The 26,918-nt window shown below is 39.1% G+C and overlaps 2 protein-coding genes and 1 non-coding gene across 3 annotated transcripts; 2 read left to right on the top strand and 1 right to left on the bottom strand.

Annotated features, from left to right (window-relative positions):
* The first annotated feature begins 1,085 nt into the window (after positions 1 to 1,085).
* LOC135085731 (uncharacterized) lies at positions 1,086 to 11,780 on the top strand. Its single transcript, XM_063980528.1, has 5 exons — positions 1,086 to 1,147; positions 1,673 to 1,856; positions 2,688 to 2,857; positions 8,183 to 8,349; positions 11,150 to 11,780. The coding sequence occupies exons 2-5, from the start codon at positions 1,676 to 1,678 to the stop codon at positions 11,349 to 11,351; spliced, it is 720 nt and encodes a 239-aa protein (XP_063836598.1). The 5' UTR covers positions 1,086 to 1,147; positions 1,673 to 1,675; the 3' UTR covers positions 11,352 to 11,780.
* On the top strand, positions 9,308 to 10,724 carry LOC135085729 (leucine-rich repeat-containing protein 34-like). The gene has a single exon (XM_063980527.1). It carries the CDS (start codon positions 9,316 to 9,318, stop codon positions 10,684 to 10,686), a length of 1,371 nt encoding a protein of 456 aa, XP_063836597.1. The 5' UTR covers positions 9,308 to 9,315; the 3' UTR covers positions 10,687 to 10,724.
* A 4,782-nt stretch (positions 11,781 to 16,562) lies between the features above and the next one.
* Trnak-cuu (transfer RNA lysine (anticodon CUU)) lies at positions 16,563 to 16,635 on the bottom strand. Its single transcript has one exon. It is a non-coding gene; the product is annotated as a tRNA-Lys (tRNA).
* Positions 16,636 to 26,918: the final 10,283 nt, after the last annotated feature.

Here is a 26,918-nt window from a genome sequence, read left to right on the forward strand (position 1 = left end):
GTGTATGTATTTAGAGCAATACATTGTAGGCAAAAAATAACATTTTTGCATTAATCTTTTACAGGTAGGGTGAAATCTCTAGTTTAAAACTGTCTGAAATTTTTCAAAGGCCATCTAAACCTGGAATTAAAACTTTTTCAATGTCATTTAGCGTAATTTAAAAGGCGTCTAACGATAACGTCATAAGCGTTGGGGTGGGATAAATTAACGGGATTGGATGCTGCGGCATCTGTTAGGCCGGGGCCGGGGCACACCTAGCCTAGGTGGGTGGTTCTTTTCCTAAATTTCCATCTCATCCAGACTACTCGAAAGCCTGTTTAACCTTCTATGGTTGAGTCTATCTTGCATTTAATATTAAAATAAATATAATTCTTTGGCACCTCTCCAGCATCAATTGATTGCGGTTTTTTGACTAGAAATATGTCTACGGATGATTAAAAATATCCTCGGACATTTTTTTCTTGCTAGCTTGCAAGCAAAGCTTGCCTACGGGTACCAGATTATAACAGTATCATACAAAACTTTCACAACAAATGTTTGTACTGTGCGGGAATCGAACCCGCGACTTCTGGAATAGAAGTCAACGTCGAGAACCACTACATCACTCGACCATTGAGGTTTAGGCTGAGTTGCACCACCTTATAACCGTGACTATCACACCATAACCAGTGTTTTTGTATGGAATTTGACAGACTTTTGGCGTTTTTTTTTATGCATAACAAGGCAGATATTTGACCACTATCGCACCTGATGTTAAGTGGGATGCAGTCTAGGATGGTACATATCTGCCCTGTAAGTGCCTAGTTTGTTAAAGTTATAGTAAAATGGTGCAACCCAGCTTTAGTGATTATTATTATTTTTTTAAAATAAACTATTTTAATTTCACAGTTTAACCTTTAGCTACTGAGGTGGATTTAATTTCACGTAAACACTGACGTGGGGGCCTGAGAGGCCCATATGTGTCTAAGTAATTAGTAGGTATTACCTGAGTACCTATTTATTACTTCACATCACATCCAGGCTCAGACATGCGCAAATCTAGTTCATCGCGCGCGGTGCGCCCCGACCCTTACTTCGGAGGCTGGAGCAGTAGCCTCCGACCCTCTTCAGAGGTGACATCACAGTGCGAGAAGTGCCAGGATCTGCCGTGAGTGTTTCGGAAGTTTTAGTTAAGTTTAGTTGCTTGTCCTGTTAGTTTTATTACCTACATAAATTAGCTCAGACAAAGATTCACACCCCTAAACTTGAGTGATCTTTTCTCTTTATTGCAAAGTAAATACCACAGAATAATAATAAGTACTAAATAATGAGACACCTATGTATAAATATACCCGTTTCCCTAATTTTTAAGTGACCCCTATGGGTAACACCTCTATGATCTGAGGGTAACACGCTTACCTAAAAGGAATTTAGTTTTCAAAGGGGGATTACGCGCCCCTTAGACAGTGTCGGTTTAAGTATCGTTAGTTCGTAAATATAAAAACTAGCATCAATAGTCTTAATCCAGCACTGCGATAGTTCAGCAGCATCAACTAGCCTTTGACAATTTATAACAACTTTGACCGTAACCGGTGTTTTTGTATGGAGTTAGACAGATTTTTGACGTTTCTTACAGTCAAAGTAAGACGGTTCAACCCAGCCTTAGTAATTATTTAAACAAATTCAATCACAGATCATGGTTTTCACCCGCCCACCCTCGGTTCCGTACCCAAACGTGTGGAGACGGTTCACGGTCCAGCGAGGCAGTTCCATCATCCACCTCCGCGTCCAGGACCTGACAGAGGACCTGTTCGAAGCTAGTATACAACTGCTGCTGAAGTACTTCACGAAGGACGAGCCGCCTTGCAAGTACATCGGTGAGTTTTAATCAGGTCGTTTACGCCTGCATTCACAAACATTACAGGTCTCACAGTGCATGTGGTCGCACTGGGTGACACACGAACCAATCACAGAGCTCTACTCAACGCTGTGAATAAGTACGGGCGTTAGACTCCCAGAGAGCGAGACTGCTACAGACTTTCAGTCGGCCGATAGTTGGGCAATTTTTATGAAGAATCGGCCGATATAATGTGCGCACTTTCATACATTGTCATGTCCAGTCCGTAGATAAAAAGTCTGTAGTTTTGTCCTACACTCCCCATGCTGGCCAGACGGTTTGGGGAGGCCTGATGTTCGCATATTTGTCCCTTAGTCGAAAGAGTGGGGGTGGTCAATGGTCATATTCTACTCTGCTTAAACCTCAGTGTAAGCAATCAATGGTATTCGAGATTTGGTTATCGAGAGGCTTTACCTGAGTCCCCCTGGCTAGCTACCACCATCTTGACCTAAGTATGTCGCCGTTGCAACAATGAACAGCATTGTTGTGTTCCGGTTGACGATTTCGGGCGTTAAGCTCGCCTCCACTTTCGGTTTGATCATCATTTTCCATCATATGAGAGATGCAGGTCAAGGCTTGCTCGTTGTGGATAAAAAATAATATTTAACTTCTACCTTTTATTAAACTTTGAAAAAGAGGCTGACAAAGGTGACTGAATTTCTTCCGCCCTTCTTCTCAGCACTAGCCCAAGTTGCACCGACCGAAGTGGTGGTAGGGCAAGCTATATTTGGGACGTGGCCCTAGAAAGAGAAATACCTATTGAATAAATAATTTGATTGGACTGTCAACTGACATAAAACCCTTCTTCCAGGCATCCACAACTACCCGTCAGCGGTATCGGAACTAGAGAAACTCTGGCGGACCACAGTCAAAGACAACTTGTCTCTGGTCTGCGTTGAAGACAAGGAAGGGGCATCCGAGGTGGTGGGGGTGAATGTGCTGACTGTGGTCTGTAAGGGCGATAAGGAGGAGCCTTTTCATGTGAGTAGAGAAGATGAATAGGGAGACTGGTCTAAAGTTCATCATCTGGTCATTTTAGTATCTACTGCACGAGCACGATCTTATAAAGTGAGCCAAAGCTCAAAAGTGAAGGCCCGTCGTGACGTCACTACACGTGATCTAAAGTGTAGCACGGTGTGACGTCACGCGAAACATAACTTCGTAATTACTTGTTTGATAAACTCGCTTCCAATTCAGCCTGATCATCACGTTTCATCAGGTTGTGGATAAAAATAACCATAAGAAACCGCGGCCTCGAATCTCAGAAATTTTATTATGAGTTTAGTACCTACATCCTAATTCCTACTTATGTAGGTAATGTAGGTACTGACAGTTTAAGTTTAACTTTCCCCCGGGACAAACTTGACCTTCACTGGTTGGGTTTTTATTGGCGGTCAAGGTGTAGATCCTGGCTACATAGGAGTTGCAGCGATGGGAACAAAAGGTAAAAAAAAACTATAGAACGTGAAAGTTTAAAATCTAATAAACATAACTTATTATTCGGCATGTGACGATGCACAGCATCTGGTGAGAGATGCGTCTACTTCCGGTGTAGTTTTTTACCATTTTATACCTTAAATGACGTCATTTCCGCAATTATTTAATAGGAATTGATTTGACTTACTTCCGTTTGCCGCCATTTTAGTCACCTGGGGGCGAGCTTGCTCGGAGTTCTTCACATAGCGTCTTTAACTTCCAAACTAGCAACATCGTAAGCAGAAACTCTGCTCAGATTTTTACTGAAATAATTTATTTCTCAACGTTCTTATACTAAGTTTAAAATTAAAAAGTGCAATTGACCGCGCGTGTGTGACCGCGAACGACATGTACGTGATGGTGGTTGGCGCCAAAGGGGACGAGTGTCTTCCGGACGACGAGCAGGTGGACCCAGAGCGTCGGATACCGGAGAAACTCGGACCCCGGCGAGATTCAAAACGGATGAAACGAGGTACGTGGGATTCTGATAGCTTTAACACTCTTTTCGATCAAATGAGCATTCTCGCGAATCTCTATATTGTATAAATAGATTGAATAACGTACCCACAACCATCTTATACAATTTTAACGGCGGCCCCGTCAGCCCCAATCGCAAACATTACCAATCAAAATACGTTGTTAGCATCACCACAATCGAACGATAACTCTTTCTGGTACGAGTTTCTTAATAAATACCCATTTAAAAAGGCTCATTGTGCTCATAAAATAAAGCACCTACAAATGCTTTACCACATCAACAAAGCACTTTAAACTACAACTATTAGTAGACTGGGTGGCCACCCCCAACACTGAGCCAGCTTACAGCTTGAATTATTAAATTCTAATGTTTTTTGCAAATCAAGAAGCTTAATAAGTATGACAAAATGTGCTAAGTACATCGAACATGTATACTTCTATTTTGCAACAACATATAAATTGTAATGTGACATGCAATAAACGTTTTTGAATTTGAATTTGAACATGTCACGAGCGTATCCTGGCTAAAATTCCTAATAAGCATTGTGCGAGGAGCACCCTCCCAGTGCTGGATTTTTGTTCGGCAAAATCACCCTGTGCTCGTACTGGTGATATCTAAAAAATAATCCGACCTTGGTTCTCTAGCCGGTCACTTCAAGCAAAATCAAAACATAATAATATCTTTATTTGCTTAGACTGATTAAATTAGTTCTTACAAATCGTCAAATACTAATAAGTAACCTTTACCTACACATCTTATTATCTTTAAAGCAAATACATAAGCCTCAAAATAACTCCCTTTGATTTAGAACAAAAAGCCAAGGATTCCAAATCAGTCCCTCCAAGCCGATGCTTGCCCCTGCAACGCCGTGCTTTATTCAGCGTCTTAACACTCTTGACTGTCTAGCGCTGACCAAATAAGAATAGCAAAGTCAAGTGACTTTCCACTCAGCAAATTCTACGGAGGCTGCCTTTGAGCGTATCTTAGGCAGTGGTAGGCGTCATCAGACTGCGGAGGTCAACCTGTTACCTGACAATGGTTCCAGGGATGCGTCTGCTATTCACCTCCAAGCCGGTGCTTGCCCCTGCACCTGCAACGCCGTGCTTTATTCAGCGTCTCAACACTCTTGACTGTCTAGCGCTGACCAAATAAGAATAGCAAAGTCAAGTGACTTTCCACTCAGCAAATTCTACGGAGGCTGCCTTTGAGCGTATCTTAGGCAGTGGCAGGCGCCATCAGACTGCGGAGGTCAACCTGTTACCTGACAATGGTTCCAGGGATGCGTCTGCCATTCACCTCCAAGCCGGTGCTTGTCCCTTCAACGCCGTGCTTTATTCAGCGTTTTAACACTCTTGACTGTCTAACGCTGACCAAATAAACCGAAATCCTGTTAAAACAGGTGCTGAAATTACCAGATAAGGCACCGCTCAGCATGAGCCTGCTCCTCACAATATTCCTTCGCAAGAAGGACAGACCAAACAACCTATTCTATTAAACGTCCTAATCATTTAATCATTAGATACAATTATGTAAGTATTGATCCGATCTGAAGTAGTTGAATGCTAAATTCTAAATCTGGATGCAGATACCGATCACAGAGACACCGCCGGCCTCTCCGCATGTCTTGTCAAGGTACCCTAAAATTATCAATCTCTCGTTCTCTACTGCATACCGAAAAACATTAATACAATCACAAACTACTTACTAAACCTCGTCACCTTTGACAAACCAGGCGAGACAGCAACTACTGGAACGGAAGGTTAGTGTGTAACATTTTATCTTCTGGAACACTTTAAACCTTGTCAATTACGTGAACTCAGGTTCAACAAGTCGTCATCTCTAAGGATTTTGTCGGTAAATACGAAATCTATACGACTCAACAAGTGCCTATAATGGTAAGCTTGATCTCCAGTGAGGGCTCATCACAACTCGACCCCACACAACCGATCCAATACACAAGACTCCAGCTCAGCATCTCTTAACAACCATCTGGATGTCTACAAAATATCAGAAATCATAATCAGCGATGGGGGATTTCTCATTCTTTCATTCATTTCATGTGCGTTCACTAATTTTGCTATCGGACAATCAAAGCATAGCCTATACTCGAAACTAAGGGAGGAAGGGGCACATTCAGAGCCTCTATTGGAACTGTCTCTCTAACTTTTCAACTTGAAAAACATCACCTCCTTTCGGTTCAGTCGGGTAAAAATAGCTCTGACAGCGCAAAATATTATCTCCCAGGTCGATTCAATCAAATTTATCTGACGATCTAGGTCGATTTACGGGGAAAACAACCTACTTAGTGGCATCTCCTGGGTTCAAATCTAAAGGTAAATATTCCAAAAGTTCGGGAAACTGGATATCCAGAGACCCCACAGAGATTCACCAGCAGCCTTTGCAACGACTTCAACCAGGGTGGCTATGGTGGTAAACTAGGCTAAATCTTTGCTGTCCCGTTTCTCACCACAGCAAAAGGTACCTGCTTAGCACCTCGAAGTGACCTTTCTGGCTTTTCTTAGGCAGGGCTCGAGGCCGACCCTCAAAATACAGAATCTCCACCATGTTCTTACCACATGGTGACCTCCACGTCAGGATCAGGTAACATGTAATTTTTTAGGATGTTGAGTTTGGGGGTAATAAGGTATCGTTCCTAAAACATACCTGGCAAAAACCCACTTTAAAAACTTATAAAATAACCTGGCCTTGGTGGTTAAACTAATGGCCTAAGGAAAACAGTCGTAGCTATATACTTGCCTCTTGAAGCTCGACAGCAAGATTTATTTGCTAGACTAAATCGTTTATCTACTCTTCTACTACCTTTATGCCCTGTGGGTCTAGACAAAATTCACTTTAAAATCGCAAACCAGTCGAAGGATGGTCGATTAGCCTTCTTTTTTCTATATGAAGTTATAACGTATCCAATTTTCGATTCGATCAAAAAGTGCTACTTGTCTAGGGGGGCTGGTATTACTAATCTAAAACTATATTAAAGATAACTTTAATTTTCTTACTAAGCATAAAAGCTTAACCAATTTCACTTAACAACACAACACACACTAAAATGTGACCTTTACGAGGCTTCTCGTAGACTAGCTTATGTATATTTTTCTCCTACCATCTACATCAGCTGCTGACATGACAAAACATAGTCTCACCTGAATAATTTCAAGATTAAGTTAATAAACCTTGACCTACGAGTAAGTTCGGCACCGTTACGGCATCATACAAACAACTGGGAAAAATGACAGCAAATCCCAAAAAACAACATAGGTATGCCCTAGCTACGGTTGCGTAAGTTACTGGAATCAGGCGAGCAGAGGCGAACAGCGGAATATAATAACACATTATTTATTTATTTTTCAACACCAAGTAATACTAGGAATCTACATGGATAAAAACAGTATAAAGGTTGTTGGATTTAAAACCTCTCCTGGCATTGTTGACTTCGTTGTGGCATCTTTAATTTGGGTTGATATTTAGCCATAGATTAAATTATTTGATGAGATATTGGTGTAGGCAGAACAATAATAGCAATATTATAAGGCAGACACTTTTATTAACTGATCTACGACCGATACACCAAATAACATATTATTTAATTAATAACTTTCAATCAACAGATCTAAAGCATGCATGTTGGATACTCTTCAATCACATCGTACGCCTGTATTATAAACTTATGTTGATGACTCGCATGAATCTTACTGCCATACGGGCAAATTATATCAATACACACTCAATCTGCATTTTAATGAGGAAAGAATTTCTGAATTCAGTTCAGTAGCTTTCCAGTTTATTCATTTCAAACATACAAAAGTACAAACCCTCCTACTTTGTGATATTAGTGCTGCTCTCACTGTGCATTTAGAACAAAACATGTTAATACCCTGAAATTAATCATGTTCTAATCTAGTTCTGTTACAGAAACTCGAAAACTTTCATCACATAGCGCCATTGGTAAGTAGTCACCAGGAGCTAATAAACAAGTCTCTCACCAGATGCTGTGCATCGTCACATGCCGAATAATAGTACAAGTTTTACAAAACAATAAAACTTGTATTATTGAGCAGAGACGATGCACAGCATCCCAAGAAGGCCTCCTGGTGAGCTCTCTATGAAGAACTCCGAGCAAGCTCGCCCCCAGGTGACTAAAATGGCGGCAAACGGAAGTAAGTCAAATCAATTCCTATTAAATAATTGCGGAAATGACGTCATTTAAGGTATAAAATGGTAAAAAACTACACCGGAAGTAGACGCATCTCTCACCAGATGCTGTGCATCGTCTCTGCTCAATAATACAAGTTTTATTGTTTTGTAAAACTTGTACTATTTTTTATTTTCCCATTCAGACAGAAGACCGGGTCTGGGCGAAGCTGTTCGGAGCCGTCGACCTGGTCTCCCGCAGCGTGGATATTTTCACCCACTTTGGAGTCGACAAGTACCTGACTGCGTATGGCCTGGTGTTGCCTCCAGAGTGGCGAGGGCTGAAAGTTGGACAGCAGTTATTGGAATCCAGGTAAATGGGAATAATTTCTAAATTGAATCACGAACCACACACAATCAGAGTATGATGCGCACACCCGTTGATTTTTCGTCGGCCGATAGGGTCGGCTCGGGCTGTTGATCAGTATAAGTAGGCATGTATGGGAGTGCGCACACTACGCCGATTCGATTTGGCCGATTCTTCATACAAAATAAAATCGGGCACAACTATCGGCCAACTAAAAATCAACGGTGTGCGCCGACTCTCAAACTGCTGATCACCCATCGACATTGTTGGTGAACTTTGGTGAACCCAAAGAAATTAGTAAAAATTAAAAAAAAAACACCCACAAAATAGGGTAAAATTTAAATTTGTTTTAACGGGTGAAATTACGCACAATATGAAAGTTTTTTTGTTATAATCAGCATCTTACTATAATGTGACAAAACGTTTTTCTACGCCATTAATCACCTAACCTTCCAAGCTCAGACAAAACCGGCTCAGCTATGGCTATACCCAAAACCTATTTCTATAGATAGTGATAAACGACCGAGTTTTCCAGCCATCTTTATCTTTATGAGGTGTCGAGGAATTCCCGCCCTCCGGACCTCCGACCCTCTTCCAATAAATGAGGAATTTGTGGAATTTGTGAGGAACGCGACCGCAAGGAGGCACGAACAATGAAGGCTGATTGGGAATCCTTGAAATGCTTATTGGAATACGCCGATGCTTAATGGGTCTCTATTAATGTTTTTGTTTGGTGTAATTGAACAATACTTCTTAATTAGTGATGTGAATTTCTTAGAGTAAATTGTAGGTTTAAAAAATGTGCAACTGATTTAAATATAGTTTTTATATAGCAACTTTATTGTACTTACTTACCTATTCGAACTGTTTAGTTCCGGTCTTATTATTGTTTGATGGATGTTGTCATTTTACTAGTTGTCACAATGTTGAAAACATCGTCGTTAATTTTGTAAAAATATTCTATAAAGAAAAATGGTTCAAAAATCACCTCGTCGAAAGCAAAGGAAATGTGTCTGCAATACCGAACATTTGCTGAAACAGATTACTGGAACTCCACGTCTATTGAGAAGTACAGAGCTAAATAAAATACGTCTGAACCTCTTCACAGAAAGAAACTCCGATGGCACAGGATATCTGGTCCTCCGTGGTAAGGATCTGTACGACAGATACCAAATCAGGATCCAAGATAGTGATATTAGAGCCATTTGCTTGTATATTCGAGAACAGCCTCGAAGAATCACCATGGTGGATCTGTGCTACAACCAAATCACGGATCTTGGCTTCCATAAGCTGGTGAAGAAGTTACTGGTGAAAGGACGGTCCAGCGTGATCAATTTGAACGTTATGAACAATAGACTGACGGAGAAGTCTGCGCTAAGTCTGGCTAAATATGCGAAGTTTATGAAGCTGAAGTATTTGAGATTGAATGGGAATAAGCTAGGGACTAAAGGCGGAGAATATTTCGCAAAGTTTCTGATTAATAACAAAAGTCTCGAGTACTGTGATATAGCTCAAACTGGACAGACTTTGACGAGTGTGGCCCCAATCATAACAGCATTGAGAATCGATCACGGCGCGAATACTACGTTAAAAGTGTTCGATTTCAGCCGAATCAATCCGCTCTTCAACCGATACAATTACGAAACCAAATGGCTGGCTTATCATATCGAATATTTGCTTGAACGAAACAGCAGTATTATTGAGCTGCATTTGCAGAAAAACGACTTCATTAGCCATGACATGGAGTATTTCGCACGGGGTTTAAGACGGAATAAGACTCTTCTATATTTAGATTTAGGGTACAACCGGATCGGGGATTATGGAGCTGAGTTGCTAGCGAAATACCTTGCTGAATCACCGCAGCTGATCCTATTAAATATAGCTGGAAACGAGATCAAAGACACAGGTGCAAGAGCTATAAGTTTTGGAATGCCATATTCAAAGATTCGGGCTTTAGATATTTCTAATAATAAGCTGACCGACCGAGGAGTTCTGGACATTCTCAACACGATAAAAAAGCCGTTCTTTCTGAGATTCCTAAACATTTGGGGGAATAAATTTGGTCATGTCACGTGTGGAGTTATTGAGAGAATGCTTCTAAGTGGAGTTCTATTTCAGCACACGATTGACGTGAAAATTTACATGGTCGATGAAGTTTTGTATGCTGCTTACTACCCCAATCCTGCTGATAGGAATAAGCACTTGTATTATTGTGAACTGGACTTTGGTTATGCTCAACCAATTTGCCATATCAAAAGGAATGTAATTCCTGAAAAGAAACCAGTGAAGGTGGATTGCAAGCAACGCCACAAGCTCGATAAGACGGACAGGAATAGATTTTGAATGTTTTCTTTGTTATAGTTTTGTTTGTTAAATTATGTATTTTGTAGAATAAATAATTTTCATTTGGTAACCATTGTTTCTTTTCTATGCTCATCATTCCTCAGCACGGAAATTCAGTCAATCAATCGGATCGGAAGTCAATGTTATTCCTGAACATTACTACAACTACCTAGAAAGAGAATTCCGGTTGAAAGCCGGTTGAAAAGGCACATTTATAGGTAATGGTATTCTCTCTCAGTCATCCCTTAGGGCAAACTAAATTTAAATTAGGTGGTAAAACGAATGTCTTATGCACTTTTTTATGTCTTGAGATGGGAGGTGCCTGACGCGGGCAGTGCAGGACCGGCCATTGTGGGAATCCTTGGGGGAGGCTCTTGTCCAGCAGTGGACGTCATTTGGCTGAAACGAACGACGAACGAGATATCGTGTATTAACTTAATTAATTTTTTTGTCATTTTTCCAGGGTCCCCTTCTGCAAATCCCTCGGCATCAAAGTCACAGTGACCGTGTTCACCGCTGCAGCGTCCCAAGCTGTGGCCAAGAAGGCAAACTTTGTCGACCTTTACGAGATCACCTACGAAGAGTTGGGGAAGAAGGGATTCCTGTTTCCTGGGGTAGAAGAAGACACCAAATCTTCTAAGCTGATGGCACTTGTTATTGATTGATTGGCTTGGATTTTGCTAAAAATTATGCCTCTTTTGGTGCTTTGTTCACTGGCATAGTTACAGTAGATGGGAAAGCATTTTAGAAATGGAATTATCATTTTATACGTGTATTTATTGCAATATTAGTAGTTATTAGTATTTAAATATACGCTTATTAGTAAGTATTTATTATTTATGTATGTGTGTGTTGGAAAGGGTACCAAACTTATTGAAGTAGTCTAGTCTTACTAGTCATGAGATTGTAATCCAGTTTTGTTTAGGATTTGATCTAGACACATTACAGTATTACATAATATTTTCTGTGATATTATTTTATAGTAGATCTATGTACTTACTTTATGTTATTTATGAAACATAATAAAGCTTAAAGCGATAGACAATACCTACTTACAACTTGTAATCTCGTTTGCAGATTATTGTATGTTATGTGGTGTACCTATTTATAAGAGTCAAGTTACCATTCCTAAAACTGTAGTAAAAATATTGTATTGTATTATGAACATTTATAAAGCAATAATTATAAAAAAATTACCAATTGCTATGTCTTTTAATTGATTTATTTTTAATCGTAGGTATCAATCGAAGTCTCATTATTAAACAAAACATTGTGGTCCAGTGGTCTGCCACTGGGATACAGTACAAACAAAACTTTAGTGCGGGCGCAATGCGTGAAGTTTTTACCTAGATGGCGATGGTAGTTCAAAACAATAATTGGTAGCCTAAATGCCTAATACAATGTTCGCTTTTTCCAGTTTCTCCAAATAAATAACTCGAATAACATTTGCCCTCAAAAATTAAATTTTTCTCATTGACCGCCACCTAGTGGCCGAGACCTGCACCATTTTGCATTTACTACAACTCCATCTGTAATGATTAAATTGAAACAGCAGTTTCATTATTTGCGTGAGCTTTCCATTATAAAAGGCATAATTTTATTATTCTTTATAATAATAAATTAACCCGATAAATAAAATCTAACGCAAGCTTACGATTGATAAAATAAAATAACTATTCATCCTTTTTGGGGTTCTATAATTTTTTTCGGGAAATTGAGATTTTCAAGTTGCAACACCAAAATCCAAAATGGCGTCAGCCAATGTTCCCCTCGGCTGTCAAACGGTTGTTGACTCTTGTGGGTGTATCACTTTTTTCATCAAATTAAATAATAAAAATTAATTAGAAATTAATGGTAACCCAACTAGTCTAATTACGTCGTGATTGGTGACTGAAAGTGTTATTTTTCTTCAGTTTTCTGTGATTTTTGCTGCAGTTCCATAAAAATGGGCCGCGGAAATACGTTTCGATGGTGATGATACGTAAAATTGTTTTTAACTCGATATCCTGTTTGGATACCGAGTTGCTGTGACTTCGATCGGTTTTTCCACAATATCCTGTGATTATAGACTTCGATTTGTGCTATACAGTTGTGTGGTGACTTCAGTTTTCGTAATTTTTTAAGTGACGTGTGACGAAAATTTTCAATGATGGATTTTCTACGGTGTGGTCTACATCGCCCCCTGCAGTGAAGGTATGTTTATAAATAAACGCTTCAGAAAGTAAACAACAGTGATATTTTAGGGACCCATGCCCTACGACTTTGTTACACAATACTAAAGTTTCTTGTCAATATTTACACGAATCATTCCTTGTGTTCGGAATTTTACGCTACTTTAATGTAGGTAAAAGTATTTAGTAATCGAGGAGAAGAAAGCTTCGAATTATCTTTAGTATGAGACTAGCCCTTTATACCTCTTTCTTAGGTATCTTTCTATGGTTATTAATAGGATTGTGATAATTCCTGCAATTCTATTCTAAATATTATTACTTCAAGTAATTAGACTGAAACTTATACCCTCTGGGTTTCACCATCTTACTATATGTAACAAATATCTAAAGTTTGTCCAATTCCATACCTAAACATCATTGAAATCTACTAGCCTTTCAAAGATACAAATGATTTATTGTAAACAAAGCCTAATATCAAAAGGAAAGTTTAAAAGAAAACCTAAAATGAAATAAACAGAAATAATAATTGCTAAATAAATAATGTTCATCAATAATTCTAAAATAAACATACTAAGACTAATGAAAATTTCATGATAACACACATTCGACAAATGCATGAGCTCATCAATTAAAAATAATTATCAGTGAAAGATTAAATTGATAATTTTCAGTCTAGTTTATTAAGATTGAATTAATTTGATTTTAGTTCAATATTCATACATTTCTGTCTGTAAAATAACATGTTTATGGGCTGGGTTACACCTAGGATGACCCTGTCTTACTTAATGTCAATTCAAACCAAAGTTTAACTAGAGTTTCATCATCATTTCAGCCACAGGACGTCCACTGCTGAACATAGGCCTTCCCCAATGATTTTCATAATGACCCGTTGGTAGCAGATGACATCCAGGGACTTCCTGACTTCTAACTAGAGTTTAACTTTTTGTAATAAGGGGGAATGTCTTTAGTCCTACTGGAAGAGAAAGCAATTCTAATCTGAATTTGTCATTCAAAAATAAGATAAACTTGCTCAAATAGTGCAAGTGTTTAAAAATCAAATTAAAGCTAAAATAACATAAATGAATACAAATATTTACAAATAATGAATCTAATTATTGTTGTCTCAATATTTACCCAGATGACTGGCCTCATTTCTACACTCAATGATTACAAATATTATTTAATCTTAATTAATACTACAACAAAAAGTTTGATCTATAAACATTAATTTATAATGAGCTTGTATACAAGCTAACTAAAGTACTATTTCTCCTATTATTATGTTACAACATTACAACTTTTTTGGTGAACAAATCAAACTCATGTTAACATTCAGTAAATCTTGAAATTAATACACAGATCAATATGAGATAGGCACCTACTTCATTCTATTTTGTATACCTGCAGTTGATAGCACATCCTTCAGATTATTTTTGTTGGTGAATACCTAATATAACTACAGTGAAAGAAAATAAGTAATTATACTATCAATGGTTCAGAGAAAACATTAGTAAAGTCCCATAAAGCCATGTTACACACCATTGGCGACTGGTAAAGTCTCTCTCAGACCTCTTATCATAATCATCATTTCAGCCATAGGACGTCCACTGCTGAACATAGGCCTCCCCCAATGACTTCCATATTCAGACTCAGTGATTGCGACTAGAATAATGAAAATAAAATTTCATTCGTAAGAAATCAGAATAGTCTGTATTTCCAATTGGCAATAACTTTCACCGAGCACAAATCAATTAACAACACCGATGTGTTTGGCTAGAAACTGCTAATTGCCACGGAAGATCTAGATTTTCACTTGTTCCCCTGAACTCAATTAGTGATTTGAAGTGGTTTGTGTGATGATTAGAGTCGTCAGTATAGTAGGCACAGTTGGTATTAATGTAAGTAGGTGCTTGTTGAAAAAATATTAGACTTAGAAGAATGATAATATGGAAAGGACATTGTGACGATCAAATACTCAAAGTTTGCCACTGACGTGCGAAACTATTGACCATGTGCATAATTATGTGCGTTAATAATTATAGCTGGAAGCCAGAATCGTCTGGTGACCACTGCCCCCCCCCCCCAGGATTTTGAGCTACCGATTCGAAGATGATAGTTGATAGTATTGACTCATGAGCTATACCAATCGCTCCTTCGTATCATAACAGTTATGTCAGGGGCCAGCTCCCCCTGAAAAACGACCCTAGATAAGCCAATGGCCATGTTATTCTAGCAGACTTCGAGGAGAATACTTCATTATGGCAGAGTATTCAATAGTAGCACTCTCACTTTCCTTATGGGTGTAAAACGCGGCTAAAGGGACAAACATACAAATGCCAGGCAACCCCAACCCCGCTAGGGTGTGTGTAAGCCAAATCTGCCATTTGAAGGAATGACACTAACTTTCCCCCGGGACCTTCACTGGTTGGGTTTTTATAGGCGGTGGTACTGTAGATCCACCATTTCTTCTTCTTTTTGATCTTTTCCAGCGATAGCAGTCGCTAAATGTGCGTTTTCGATACCGCGTCCGAATGCATGAAGTCGCGAAAACGCGATGCTGCATCGATACAGTCCCAAAATCGTCGATCATCGATGCTAAAAGTAACGGTACTATGCCCACCGCTGCAACTCCTGTGTAGCCAGGATCTACAGCTTGACCGCCAATAACCCAACCAGTGAAGGTCAAGTTTGTCCCGGGGGAAAGTTAAACTGTCATTGGACCCGCGATGAAATTAATCAAAAGAACATAGGAGGAGCAGAGCGGAGAAGTGTTTTGAAGAACAAATCAGATTTCATTATTTCCACTTCTCGTTCTCCGCTCCGCACTGCTCCGCTCCGCTACGCTTTGGTGGAAACCGGGCCTTATCAGCTATATATCGTTTCATCAACGAAGACGCGCCCCACCATTCTTCCGCTAATGTTTGAGTGTTATCAGTACACGCTAAACTATCCATGAGTCACACGCACACTACAATAATGACGCTCGGATTGCTCTGATCAAACTCCCCGCACCCAGCGCTTCCCTCGACCAAAAATTGGTGGGGTGCGCCTTTGGAAGAAACGATCTATACACGGCTCTTAGCATAACAAAAGTATCGCCACAATCCTATTTAAAACAATGACGCAGTCCAGTTAAAATTTCTCTAATCTCCCAGTTCCTAATTGCCCCCAATTAATGCGAGTAAATAAGGCCCTTCGGTTAATCTCCCGGTAGACTCAGTAACCACAGTCAGCGGTACGATACAGTTTACTTTGCGTTTATCTTGCGTTTTGCGGGAAAAATGTACTAATCTGGGTAAATAAATGGCAAAAGAGATCTTTTTGGGCTTTTTCTAAAAATGCTAGCTAGCAAAAAAATCGTACGAGTGGTTATACTCGTTTTGTTTGCATACTGGATGCGGTCAGGTCAAATGAAAACAGCCCGCACCTGTCAGATGATATCTGATTCAGATCGCATCAATACAAAATGTATCTAAGACCGTTATGATTGTTTGTTCATATTACATGATGCGTGTTGCGTTCACTTGACCGCAGATCGCCTTCAGTGGGGTAAATCCTAACAGGAATAAGTATCGAGTCATAGTATCCCGAATCTACGCATTTGTTCCCATTTTTTCTACACCTATATCTTTTCTAGTAAAGTAAAAAAAATGTTCTAAATGAAAAAATTTGCTTCTTCAAAAAACAAATTTCAAAAATGTATTTCGCCCAACGTGGGGCTCGAACCCACGACCCTGAGATTAAGAGTCTCATGCTCTACCGACTGAGCTAGCCGGGCTGTGAGAGGGATGCCGAAATTATGCACCCCAAACTACTCGCTCGTTTCAGCTGAAGTTTTTGTAAGCTTTTTTACCGACATCACAAAAAGAGGTTTTCTATTTATGTTTTTTATGCAGAGTTTCGTAACGAGTGATTCGGGTACAAGTTTTGGAGCGACAAAACAACTGACAAAAGAAATAGTATTATTCTAAATGAATGATCTCTTCCAATACTTCCAAAACACCCAAAGATAGGACAGTTGTTTTTACTAACTTAAACAAATATTGTAAAGAGCAAAGATTTGTATGTTTGTATTGTATAGGCACAACTACAGGACCGATTTGAAAGATTCTTTGAGAAGAATCCATTTTTTTTGTGATGAAGATCACTGAATATGGGAGACATATTATTTTTTTTAATTTTTGTCTTTTTGGCCAAGTAACATTTAACCTACTTGATTTTACATAGAATTTGGCACTCATTTAGATCTCCATTCTTTTTGTGGCGAAGCCCACAGCCAAGCATAATTTTTGTATTGAACTTGGCTCTCCTTTCTTACATTTATGTTTTTGGTGGAATAGTTATTTATTTATGAACCTATATTATACCTTTCTCATCAATGGTACATGCTATAACCTCAGCCAATAGTGTGATAGTTGAAAAAGATCTAGATTCAATTTAACAGACTCGACTTGTAAATTCTCGAAAGTGTCACCATCGCGCGTTTCTCCCGCTTTAGCATTGCTGGCACGATCTGCGCGTACGCACTGAAAGCGGTGCGTATGCGGCTGTCATTTATTTATTTGGAAGAAAGAAACAAATAAGTTAATAGTTTAAAAAACTAAAAACACGCTTTTAATTACTGCACTAAAAGGCCAAAAAGAAGTGCCTATCGCCACCTCCTGACTGACCCTGGACATCATCTAGCACTTAAATGTTTGAAAAGACAAATCCAATGAATCCAAACTCGATGAGTTTCGGCCGTTTTGTTTAGGAGTTCCTATGGCCACCTTCCAGTCCCATGATCCCATCATCAAACCAGCTCGATGGTACCATAATATTGTATTGTCATCTAATCTACAACACCTTTTCTGAATCGATCGTCGGTACACCTAGTGTGAGGCCTGCCTACACTACGTTTTCTGAGAACTTTGCCCTTTTCTGAATTGATCGTCGGTCCACCGATTGGAAGGCCTGCCTACACTACGTTTTCCGACAACTTTGCCCTTTTCTGAATCGATCGTCGGTCCACCTAGTGTGAGGCCTACCTATATTACGTTTCGAGATATTTTCCCTTTTCTGATTCATTATTTTTGGAGGATATTCTACATGTTATTATATCAAAGTGACTCATGTACAAATAATATTAGTATTATATTTATTTACGGCCAATACGTTTGTATTTAACCGCACTGTGGTTAGTTACTGTGAGACAATATCTAATTACCTACTTTGTATTTCAATAACAAGTCTCTAACGTAAACTATGTACAAATATGTTGTAATTAAATATGAATAATTTAAGGCCACCAGATGACCAGTTTTTCAAACAAAAATATACTAGAGGTCATACATAAATACTTAAATCTATACTTCTATACTAATATTATATGCGAAAGTAACTCTGTCTGACTGTCCGTCCGTCTGTCTTGCTTTCACGCCTAAACCACAGAACCGATTTTGATGAAATTCCCGAGAAAGGACGCAGGATAGTTTTTATCCCGGTTTTTGAAATAGGGACGCGCGCGATGAAGTTTTTCTGTGACAGAGAAAATTCCATGCGGGTGAAGCCGCGGGCGGAAAGCTGGTACACAATAATCCGGGCTTTTTCAAGGCAAGAGTGAATAGGCACTTACAGGGCAGATATTATATGTGTACCATCCTAGACTGGCATCTCACTTGACATCAGGTGCGATTGCGGTCAGATACCTGCCTTGTTATGCATAAAAAATGTAACACTCGTATTCACAAACGATGCTTGCTCAAGTGAATCAGAAAATCGAACGCACAGCGTTGAATAGAGCTCTGTGATTGGTTGTCACCCTGTGCGTCCACGCGCACTGTGAGACCTCATAGCAATGTTTTTGAATACGAGCGTCAGGTATAATAGTATATCCATTTACGGGCTTGCGATTGGCTGTTTATTATTTCACTTTCTACCGTTGCAAATGTCAGCCCTCGACCCTCGAAGCCTGCCGCAAGGTTGACAGGCTTTCGTTGCCCTTCCCTGAACCGTCATCAGTCATCATCAGACCTTATAATGAGTCATTTTAAGTATTTTTAAAGTCTGTAAACCCTTGAAAAAGAGGCTGACAATAATGACTGAGTTTCTTGCACTGCTTCTTCTCAGCACTGGCCCATTTATTGTCCCGAAGCAGTGGTAGGGTTAATACTGGGGCGTGTAAAATTGCTTTTTAGAAGCCTACCTGCTTAAATAAATTAGTTTTATGAGTTTTATAGATGTGGGTGAGGCTTTCACCTATTACGGAGTTTATTACATTACGTTTGATAATTAGCAGTCGGAAGCTTGTAATATTATCGACAATTTATTACGACAGCTTTTTTTTTATTACCTCAGTTTGTATAGAAAACACGCGCGGCACAACACACTGACAACGCGTCTGCGCGCGGGATTTTTTATATGAAATCACGCGGACCGCGGCGGAGCGCTGCGCAGTGTGATAATCGCCATACTGAAGAGTTTGTTTGCACGCGATTATCTCAAGAACTACTGGTCCGATTTGAAAAAATATTTTTGTGTTGGATAGCCCATTTATCGAGCAAGTCTTTAGGTTAATAACATTACCCTGCAGCCAATAGGGGCGGAGTTTTGAAGAAAAATGTTGCATAAACGGGAAATACACTCAACATCAAATAAACCGCACCTTCCGCGCCGCGAACTTTAAAGATTTTCTTCTGACACAATCATGGTGCCCCAACAATATTGGTGTTATTTGAAAGCCCAATAAATATCCATAAAGAAAAACACATTTAATTTCTTAATAAATGATTAACATCCCAACTAATATTATAAATGCGAAAGTAACTCTGTCTGTCTGTCTGTCTGTCTGTCTGTTACGCTTTCCCGCTTAAACCTCGCAACCGATTTTGATGAAATTTGGCATAGAGATAGTTTGAGTCCCGGGAAAGAACATAGGATAGTTTTTATCCCGGTTTTTGAAACAGGGACGCGCGCGATAAAGTTTTTCTGTGACAGACAAAATTCCACGCGGGCGAAGCCGCGGGCGGAAAGCTAGTATACCATAAATGTGACTTGAAAAAAGACCTCACTTTGGGCTTCACCTCTGGGATCAATTAGACCAAATTTTATGGTTATAAAACCAAATAATGATCACACGTGTCCTCTTTAACAGATGGATAGCGACTAATCCCAACTTAACAGTTTTGTAGCCATAAAAGTTGGCTCAAGCGTAACTACCTATTTTTTGAAGAAGTGACTCTGGGTCCTTCTAAAGACACATTTTTGGGGTAAAAACCTTTCCTTGAATGAAATGAAGTTTAGAACTAGGCTTTTAAATGGTGCCAATATTGGTGGGAAGTGGGGATGCATACGTTTAAAAGTGCTTGTCGCGGGAGGTGCGATTTATTTGATGTCGAGTGTATTATTCAAATTATTTTCACAGCTGAACATAATTTCCTTTGACAATGTAGCTATCTAAGTACAAAGAGAAAGCCTCATAACCCATATTACAAAGCGCAAATGCCAACCACAAAGCCTAGGCATTGCGAACATCCGGAGTATTCGACAGAGCTAGTGTTGGGAAGACTTGGAATGAAATGTTTGTCTCGAAGCGCTGGTAGGGCAAAAAAAGAATGAGACATGTATAGGCTCCTTAAGAGCATTTGACGATTTGCAAGAACTAATTTAATTAGTCTAAACAAATAAAGATAATTTTGATTTTGATTTTTGATTTTTGGCACTTGTCCCACCCTTGACTAGGAAAGTTCAAAAATATCAAGACAAAATTGACTAGAGTGCCTGTAATTGAAAAAAAAAAAAACAAATATCACGACTAAATTGACTAGTGCTATAGTCTGGTCTGTGAGCACGTAGAATTTTGTCCAATGACCCCAACCTACCCATCCTTATCGCTCGCGCGTAATTATGTTGCTATCGCGCTCGCACACTCACTGCGGGTGCCAGTTGCACAGTCGCGACAGCAATATAATTACACGCGAGCGATAAGGATGGGTAGCTAGTAGGGCATGTAATATCGGAAGGTTTTCAATTCCGATATTGGATTCCGATATTAGATCTCAATATCGGAATTCCGATATTAATATCGGAATTGAGTTCATGTGCTATAAAATTAATATTTGGTTATATTCGTAATAATTCTGGATTGTTTACAATAAAATAATGATTTTAATCAAAATCTTTAATTTAGTACAAAACAGCACTTCATAAAATTGAAGTATTTTAAAACCATTTTTACGTTATGGGTATCCATTGCATTTGGTTTTTTATGTGACAAGAGGCAAACGAACAGACGGATCACCTGATATTGAATCGTTCGGTACTGATAATGAGCCTATATGGACTAGCAAATAATTAAAGTGTTTTTGTAAAATCACAGGTATCAAACAAACTTTTACTCCTTCATTATATTACCCTGTTTTATGTTGGCGGAACGAATTTCAGATTCAAATCACGTGTTACAAAAATTGTAGAGAGTGGTAAAAAACTTGAATATGCTTGTAATTTGTTCCTTTTTGATTATCGATGTACAACTCACAAAACCACGAGCCATCATCATCATCATCATGTCAGCCATAGGACATCCACTGCTGAACACATCGACAATGGCCGGTTGGTGGCGGCCTGCATCCAGCGTCTTCCTGCTACCTTTATGACGTCGTCGGTCCACCTTATGGTTATGAGTCCTACGCTGCGCTTTCCGGTACTCCACTTCAGAACCTTGCTGCCTCATCGTCCGTCTGTTTTGCGTACTAAGTCAGAACCATTGGAAGACCTTATCACAATGCTCGAAGACCTTAATCGAGTTTCCCAACAGGTAGGCCTTCGGATGAATATGGAAAAAACGAAGCTTATGTCGAATGTCCATGTTGCTCCTTACCCAGTTTCGGTTAGGAGCTCGATTCTCGAGATTGTTGACAAGTAAGTATGTCTATCTGGGACAAACGATCAGCTAGGTAGTTAGATGCAATTTCGAGAAAGAGGTAAATCGTCGAATATGAAGACGAAAGTCTTCAATTAGTGTGTGTTACCAGTGATGATATACGGCTCGAAAACGTGGCCTTTGAATATAGGGCACAACCTGCTATGGAGAGGGATAAGCTTGGTGTTTCTTTACGAGATCTAATCAGAAATGAGGAGCTCCGGATTAGCAAGCTGAAGTGGCAATGGGCAGGGCACATAGTACGCAGAACTGACGGTCCATAGTCCAGTAAAATTAATGTTTGAAAGGGAGTTGAGATGTCGTTCTTTGTTGACCAAGTACCTATGGCAAATGCTAAAATTGATTTAGAACAAGTTAAATTAACCATAAATAGTAAAGATATTAAAATATTTGCAGTGGAACAAAAAGTGATGGTGAGAGACATGAGAAAATCATTGGTCTTTGCCAATCATGTACTTTGGGCTTTGTGGCAGGTTGTGGCGAGTTTAATCGATTTGTTTAAAATCTCAATTAAAACTTTTATCTGATTCCGATATTACGATATTGGGTCGCTCAATATCGGAATTGAAATATCGGATCTCGCAGTCCGAGATTCCGATATTACGAGATTCCGAGATTCCGATATTCATGCCCTAGTAGCTAGGGGTCATTAAACAAAATTCTACATGCTCACAGACCGGGCTTTAGCAATTTACCTGCCTAGCTTTCATCCTTTCCTGTAATAAATAAGAGCATGTTTCTTTCCACCACTTTTTCTTAGCACCAGTCGACATGTTGGTAGGGCAAGCTATAGGGCGTATACAGCTTGAAAGGGTTACGTATTGATAAATGATTTGAATTTGAATCAAGACATTTGGAACTACCGACTTGACTAGCTCTAAAGAAGACAATTTCCTAACACTTAAGCAAGCAGACTGATTTGCCTCATGGCAAATGTCATGTTTCACGTCACGTCCACGTACAAGGTGGACCGACGACATCGTAAAGGTAGCGGGGAAGCGGGACGCAGGCCGCTACCAATCGATCAACATGGAAAGCATTGGGAGAAGCCTATGTTCAGCAGTGGACGTCCTATGGCTGAGATGATGATGATGATGATGAAATGTCATGTTTCAACTAGAGTGCAATGAGCTCTAATAGTCGCATTACGAACACTTGTTCTTTTCAATAGTAAAACAGACTTGGCCAGTCCATTAAATCTTGGCAAATGTTGTGGCTTCCTCACCTTGGCCTATTCTGTCAGGGAGTGTCGTGATTCGATGACGCGATGCTGTCCGACCGTTACGCGACTCGACGCAAAGCGTCCGATTCTTCAATAATAAAAAAGTTTTGACGACTGACCAGTCCACTTGGCATCAACTAGTCGTAAGCCAAGTTACTTCCCATCACTAGTTGTGGCGCTTCCTCACCTTGACCTATATCTGTCAGGGTGTGCCGGGACGACGCAGTGCGCCATTTGTGACAGTACATTGTTTTACAGCTGACTGGTTAGGTATGGCTGGTTTATTACAGATGGACAGTACATCAAGGTTAACATTAGCACTTATGTATTTGAAAATAGGGACGAGTTTTCTAACTATCCGGGCTATTTCAAGGCATCTCACTTAAGGCTTGGTATTTCTGCTAAAGTAGGTATTTCGCGCTGTCAAAATCTGCGCGCGCAATACTTCGCCGAAGACAGCGCGCCAAAGAGCTCTCGCGGCTACACAGTATAGAAATACGCAGTTTAGAAAATAATACGCAGTTGGTTAGGTTAGGTTGACTTCCTTCCGTTCAAGCGTCACACTCACAGCACTTTCTAATACAAATCATATCCAAGTGATACAAATTAAAACAACTTTCAAAATTTTTGGGAATATATTTTAGAATCGAATAAATATAGAATATAACTGCCAAAGTAAACACGGTTCAAAGAGGCGTGGCGTCACCCGACCTTCCGGAAGTTCCGCGCCGGCTAAAAGAATTTCAAGATTACGTCACCCGACCTATCGGTAGATCCTCGGGAGCTTGAGCGATTGGAAAAACATTTTATGATCAGTTACTCGTAGTAGCGATTATTTAGAGCTTGGATAATAAATTATAGTTGTTGCAATTCACAAAGCTTTGCATGTGGTTAATTACATTAATCAGTACACGCATCAATTTTGTTCAGTCTTTTTGTTTATTAATAAATAAAAATATCATACTAAAATTGCATACATATTTGTTTGTATTGGTCTGGGTGTTTTCTTTCCATAATTTATGTATAACATATGTACGGGGCTCTGTATCGAAAATCACTATGAGCAATGAGCATCACACACTGTTACCTGGAGTGCATTACCGCAGAATTTTTTTTATAAATGTTGTGCTTTAGAGAGTCGAGAGTATAGCAGATAATTAGTCCATCGTGAGCAGAAATTTGTCCACTAATAGCAAAATTCGTTTAAATTATAGTTTTAAAGTTATTGGCTAGAAGATTCTTTTATCTTGCAGCTTAGACCTTTAGCTACAGACCTTAGACAGTATTTTTGTGAAAATTCTTACGCATGGTGGAGGAAGGGACGCTCTAGACACTCAAGTCTACAAGGAGTCACATCAACTCCAGTTTTAAATCCGTTGACATCTGCTGCATCTGCCATCTTTTTGGGTAGAAGATTCTTCCATCTTGCAGCGTAGACCTTTAGCTACAGACCTTAGACAGTATTTTTTTGAAAATTCTTACGCATGGTGGGGGAAGGGACGCTGCTCTAGACACTCAAGTCTACAAGGAGTCATATGAACTCCAGTTTTAAATCCGTTAACATCTACTGCATCTGCCATCTTTTTGGCTAGAAGATTCTTCTATCTTACAGCTTAGACCTTTAGCTACAGACCTTAGACAGTATTTTTTATTATTTATTTGTGCTCTTCTAAAGAGTGAAGACGATTGTATGTAGGTACTATTAAAATGTAATTTTAACTCATTGGTTTTGTCTCATATTTGAGGAATGTACTATGTATCATGAGTAGAGTCTTCGTTTAAAAGGATGCGAACGATTTAAATTTCAATAGGTAGACAAAATTGATAATAATTCTTAATTATCAAAAATTTAAGCTTTCTCCAGTAACACTGATATTATTATACTGTGACTCATCAAAGTCATCATTGTCAAAAATATTGACAAATCGCGAACTGTCACGCCCAAAAAACTGACACGCGTCCGTCCTCCGTAAGCGCCACCGCGCGACTGATTGAGATTGTCCAAGCCGTCATGGACGATTTTTTCCACATTTTTTAACATAGTAACTAAATAAGACGCAATATAAAAATTTCATCCGTTAAAAGCCCTCAAGTTATTTCTGAACTTTAGTTTAGTAAAAGATTTAGAATCTCAAATCGCTTATTTTAAAAATAAAACCATAAATAGAAAACGAATAGAGGTAACTTTGGGAATATATTCTATCGAGTCAACTTCATCAAATCGTGTTTCCATCCGTTAATAGCCCTAGAAAATATCCTCAACTATGCCCAATAAAAATCTTAGCCTTTAATTTTACTGTTTAGTGCCTCAAAAATGAAAAATGAAAACCTCATTTTCGCCATTTTCTCTGCTACCCGGCCTTAATATCAGGTGCGATTGCGGCCAAATACCTGCCTTGTTCTGCATAAAAACAAAATTTTCCCGTATTTTATACAGGGTTGCATGATTTAAATCACGATTTTTATTACGAAATTTTTTTAGATAACCACATAATTTATTTTTTTTGGTGGTGTTGCCAGTCTATAATACGTCAATTCTACGTAGGTAATTAAAAATGTTTTCCGTAAGAAAAACTAAACAAATGATCGCAAAATCTAATAAAAACCAAAAAAATCAAATAAATAAAAAAAATAGTTTTATTTTTATTAAAATAAAAAAATCACGATTTTTTCCACCCTAATTTTAAAGTGCAAGGCCCGGTTTCCACCAAGGCAGAGCGAAGCGGAGTAGAGGGGAGAAGTTGACAACACAACCTTATTTCAATTTTAACAAAGACGTGTTGCGAACTTTTTGGCTACTTTAATTGTCGCGAACCATTTGACGCTGATTTGTAATAGATGCAACTTTGCAACCAAAACTTCATCTTAGCAGCGCTGTGTACAGGGTGGAATTTTGTAATGCCACCTGGAGGGAAAGTACTCTTAATATTGTATATGGAAAATTTTTCTCAATGGAAACATTCTTTTATTTTTGAAAAGAAATAGAACTGCATTCAAAGATTTCCAAACCCGGGAATCGAACCAACTAAAATCAGTTAAAAATTACACCCTGTATTTTTATTGCATCGCTCGTTAGGGTTAAGTATAAGGATGAAATCTCTCTAACAAACTTGATAAATCAAATGAAATGAAAACCATGAAATCTTAAATCATTTTATTAATGTACCTACAGATAATTGTATGTTATGGTAGTGAATTTTCGAAAAAACTTCGAAAATCTTTGAATTCAGTTCTCTTCCTTTTCAAAAATAAAGGAATGTTTTCTTTCAGTAAAATTTTCTATGTACAGTATTAAGAGTACTTTTCCTTCAGGTGGCATTACAAAATTCCACCCTGTATATTAATATAGAGTCATAGACAAGGCGGCAGACAGTCGCCACTCCCCTAGCCCTAGCTGACGTCACCAACCCATAGACATCTACATCATCCTGACTCACCCCACCCCCCATGGAGTAAGGGAAGCGTTTGTAGTTCTGAGAAAACTAACGACCTTTTCTTAGAACAGCCCTGTTATTGTCTGCGAGACTCATCCGATCGCGACATTTTCTTTTCCAAAACTGTAAATGGTGAGCACACAATGTAATATACTATCCTCAATGGTATGTATCCTGCTGAACGGTATAAAATGTTCCAACACCGGCGATTGAGAACCTCCTCCTTGATAAAGTCGGTTAAAAAGGTTGACAAATAATCTCCATTCAGTGGTAAAGTTCAAAACACACTGGCAAAAACCGCGTTTAGTCCGACTCCCTGCACACTACAATCTTTTTGTCGGCCGATAGTTTGGTTAGGCTGTTATCAGTAAGTCTAGGCGCAGACCACCGAATATTAGTTGGTCGATAGTGCGCACACTACACCTATTTGGTATCAGCCGATTCCTCATACAAATTAGTATCTGGCCCAACTATCGGCCAACTAA

Source organism: Ostrinia nubilalis, chromosome 29 (assembly GCF_963855985.1).
Source record: "Ostrinia nubilalis chromosome 29, ilOstNubi1.1, whole genome shotgun sequence".
Lineage (NCBI taxonomy): Eukaryota > Metazoa > Arthropoda > Insecta > Lepidoptera > Crambidae > Ostrinia > Ostrinia nubilalis.

What these genes read in the sequence shown, in the direction of transcription:
- LOC135085731 (XM_063980528.1), top strand. Translation starts at nt 1,676, where the DNA reads ATGGTTTTCACCCGCCCACCCTCGGTTCCGTACCCAAACGTGTGGAGA. An exon ending in GCCGCCTTGCAAGTACATCG is followed by an intron (nt 1,857 to 2,687) that starts GTGAGTTTTAAT and finishes CCCTTCTTCCAG; the next exon opens with GCATCCACAACTACCCGTCA. An exon ending in CAGCAGTTATTGGAATCCAG is followed by an intron (nt 8,350 to 11,149) that starts GTAAATGGGAAT and finishes TCATTTTTCCAG; the next exon opens with GGTCCCCTTCTGCAAATCCC.
- LOC135085729 (XM_063980527.1), top strand. Translation starts at nt 9,316, where the DNA reads ATGGTTCAAAAATCACCTCGTCGAAAGCAAAGGAAATGTGTCTGCAAT.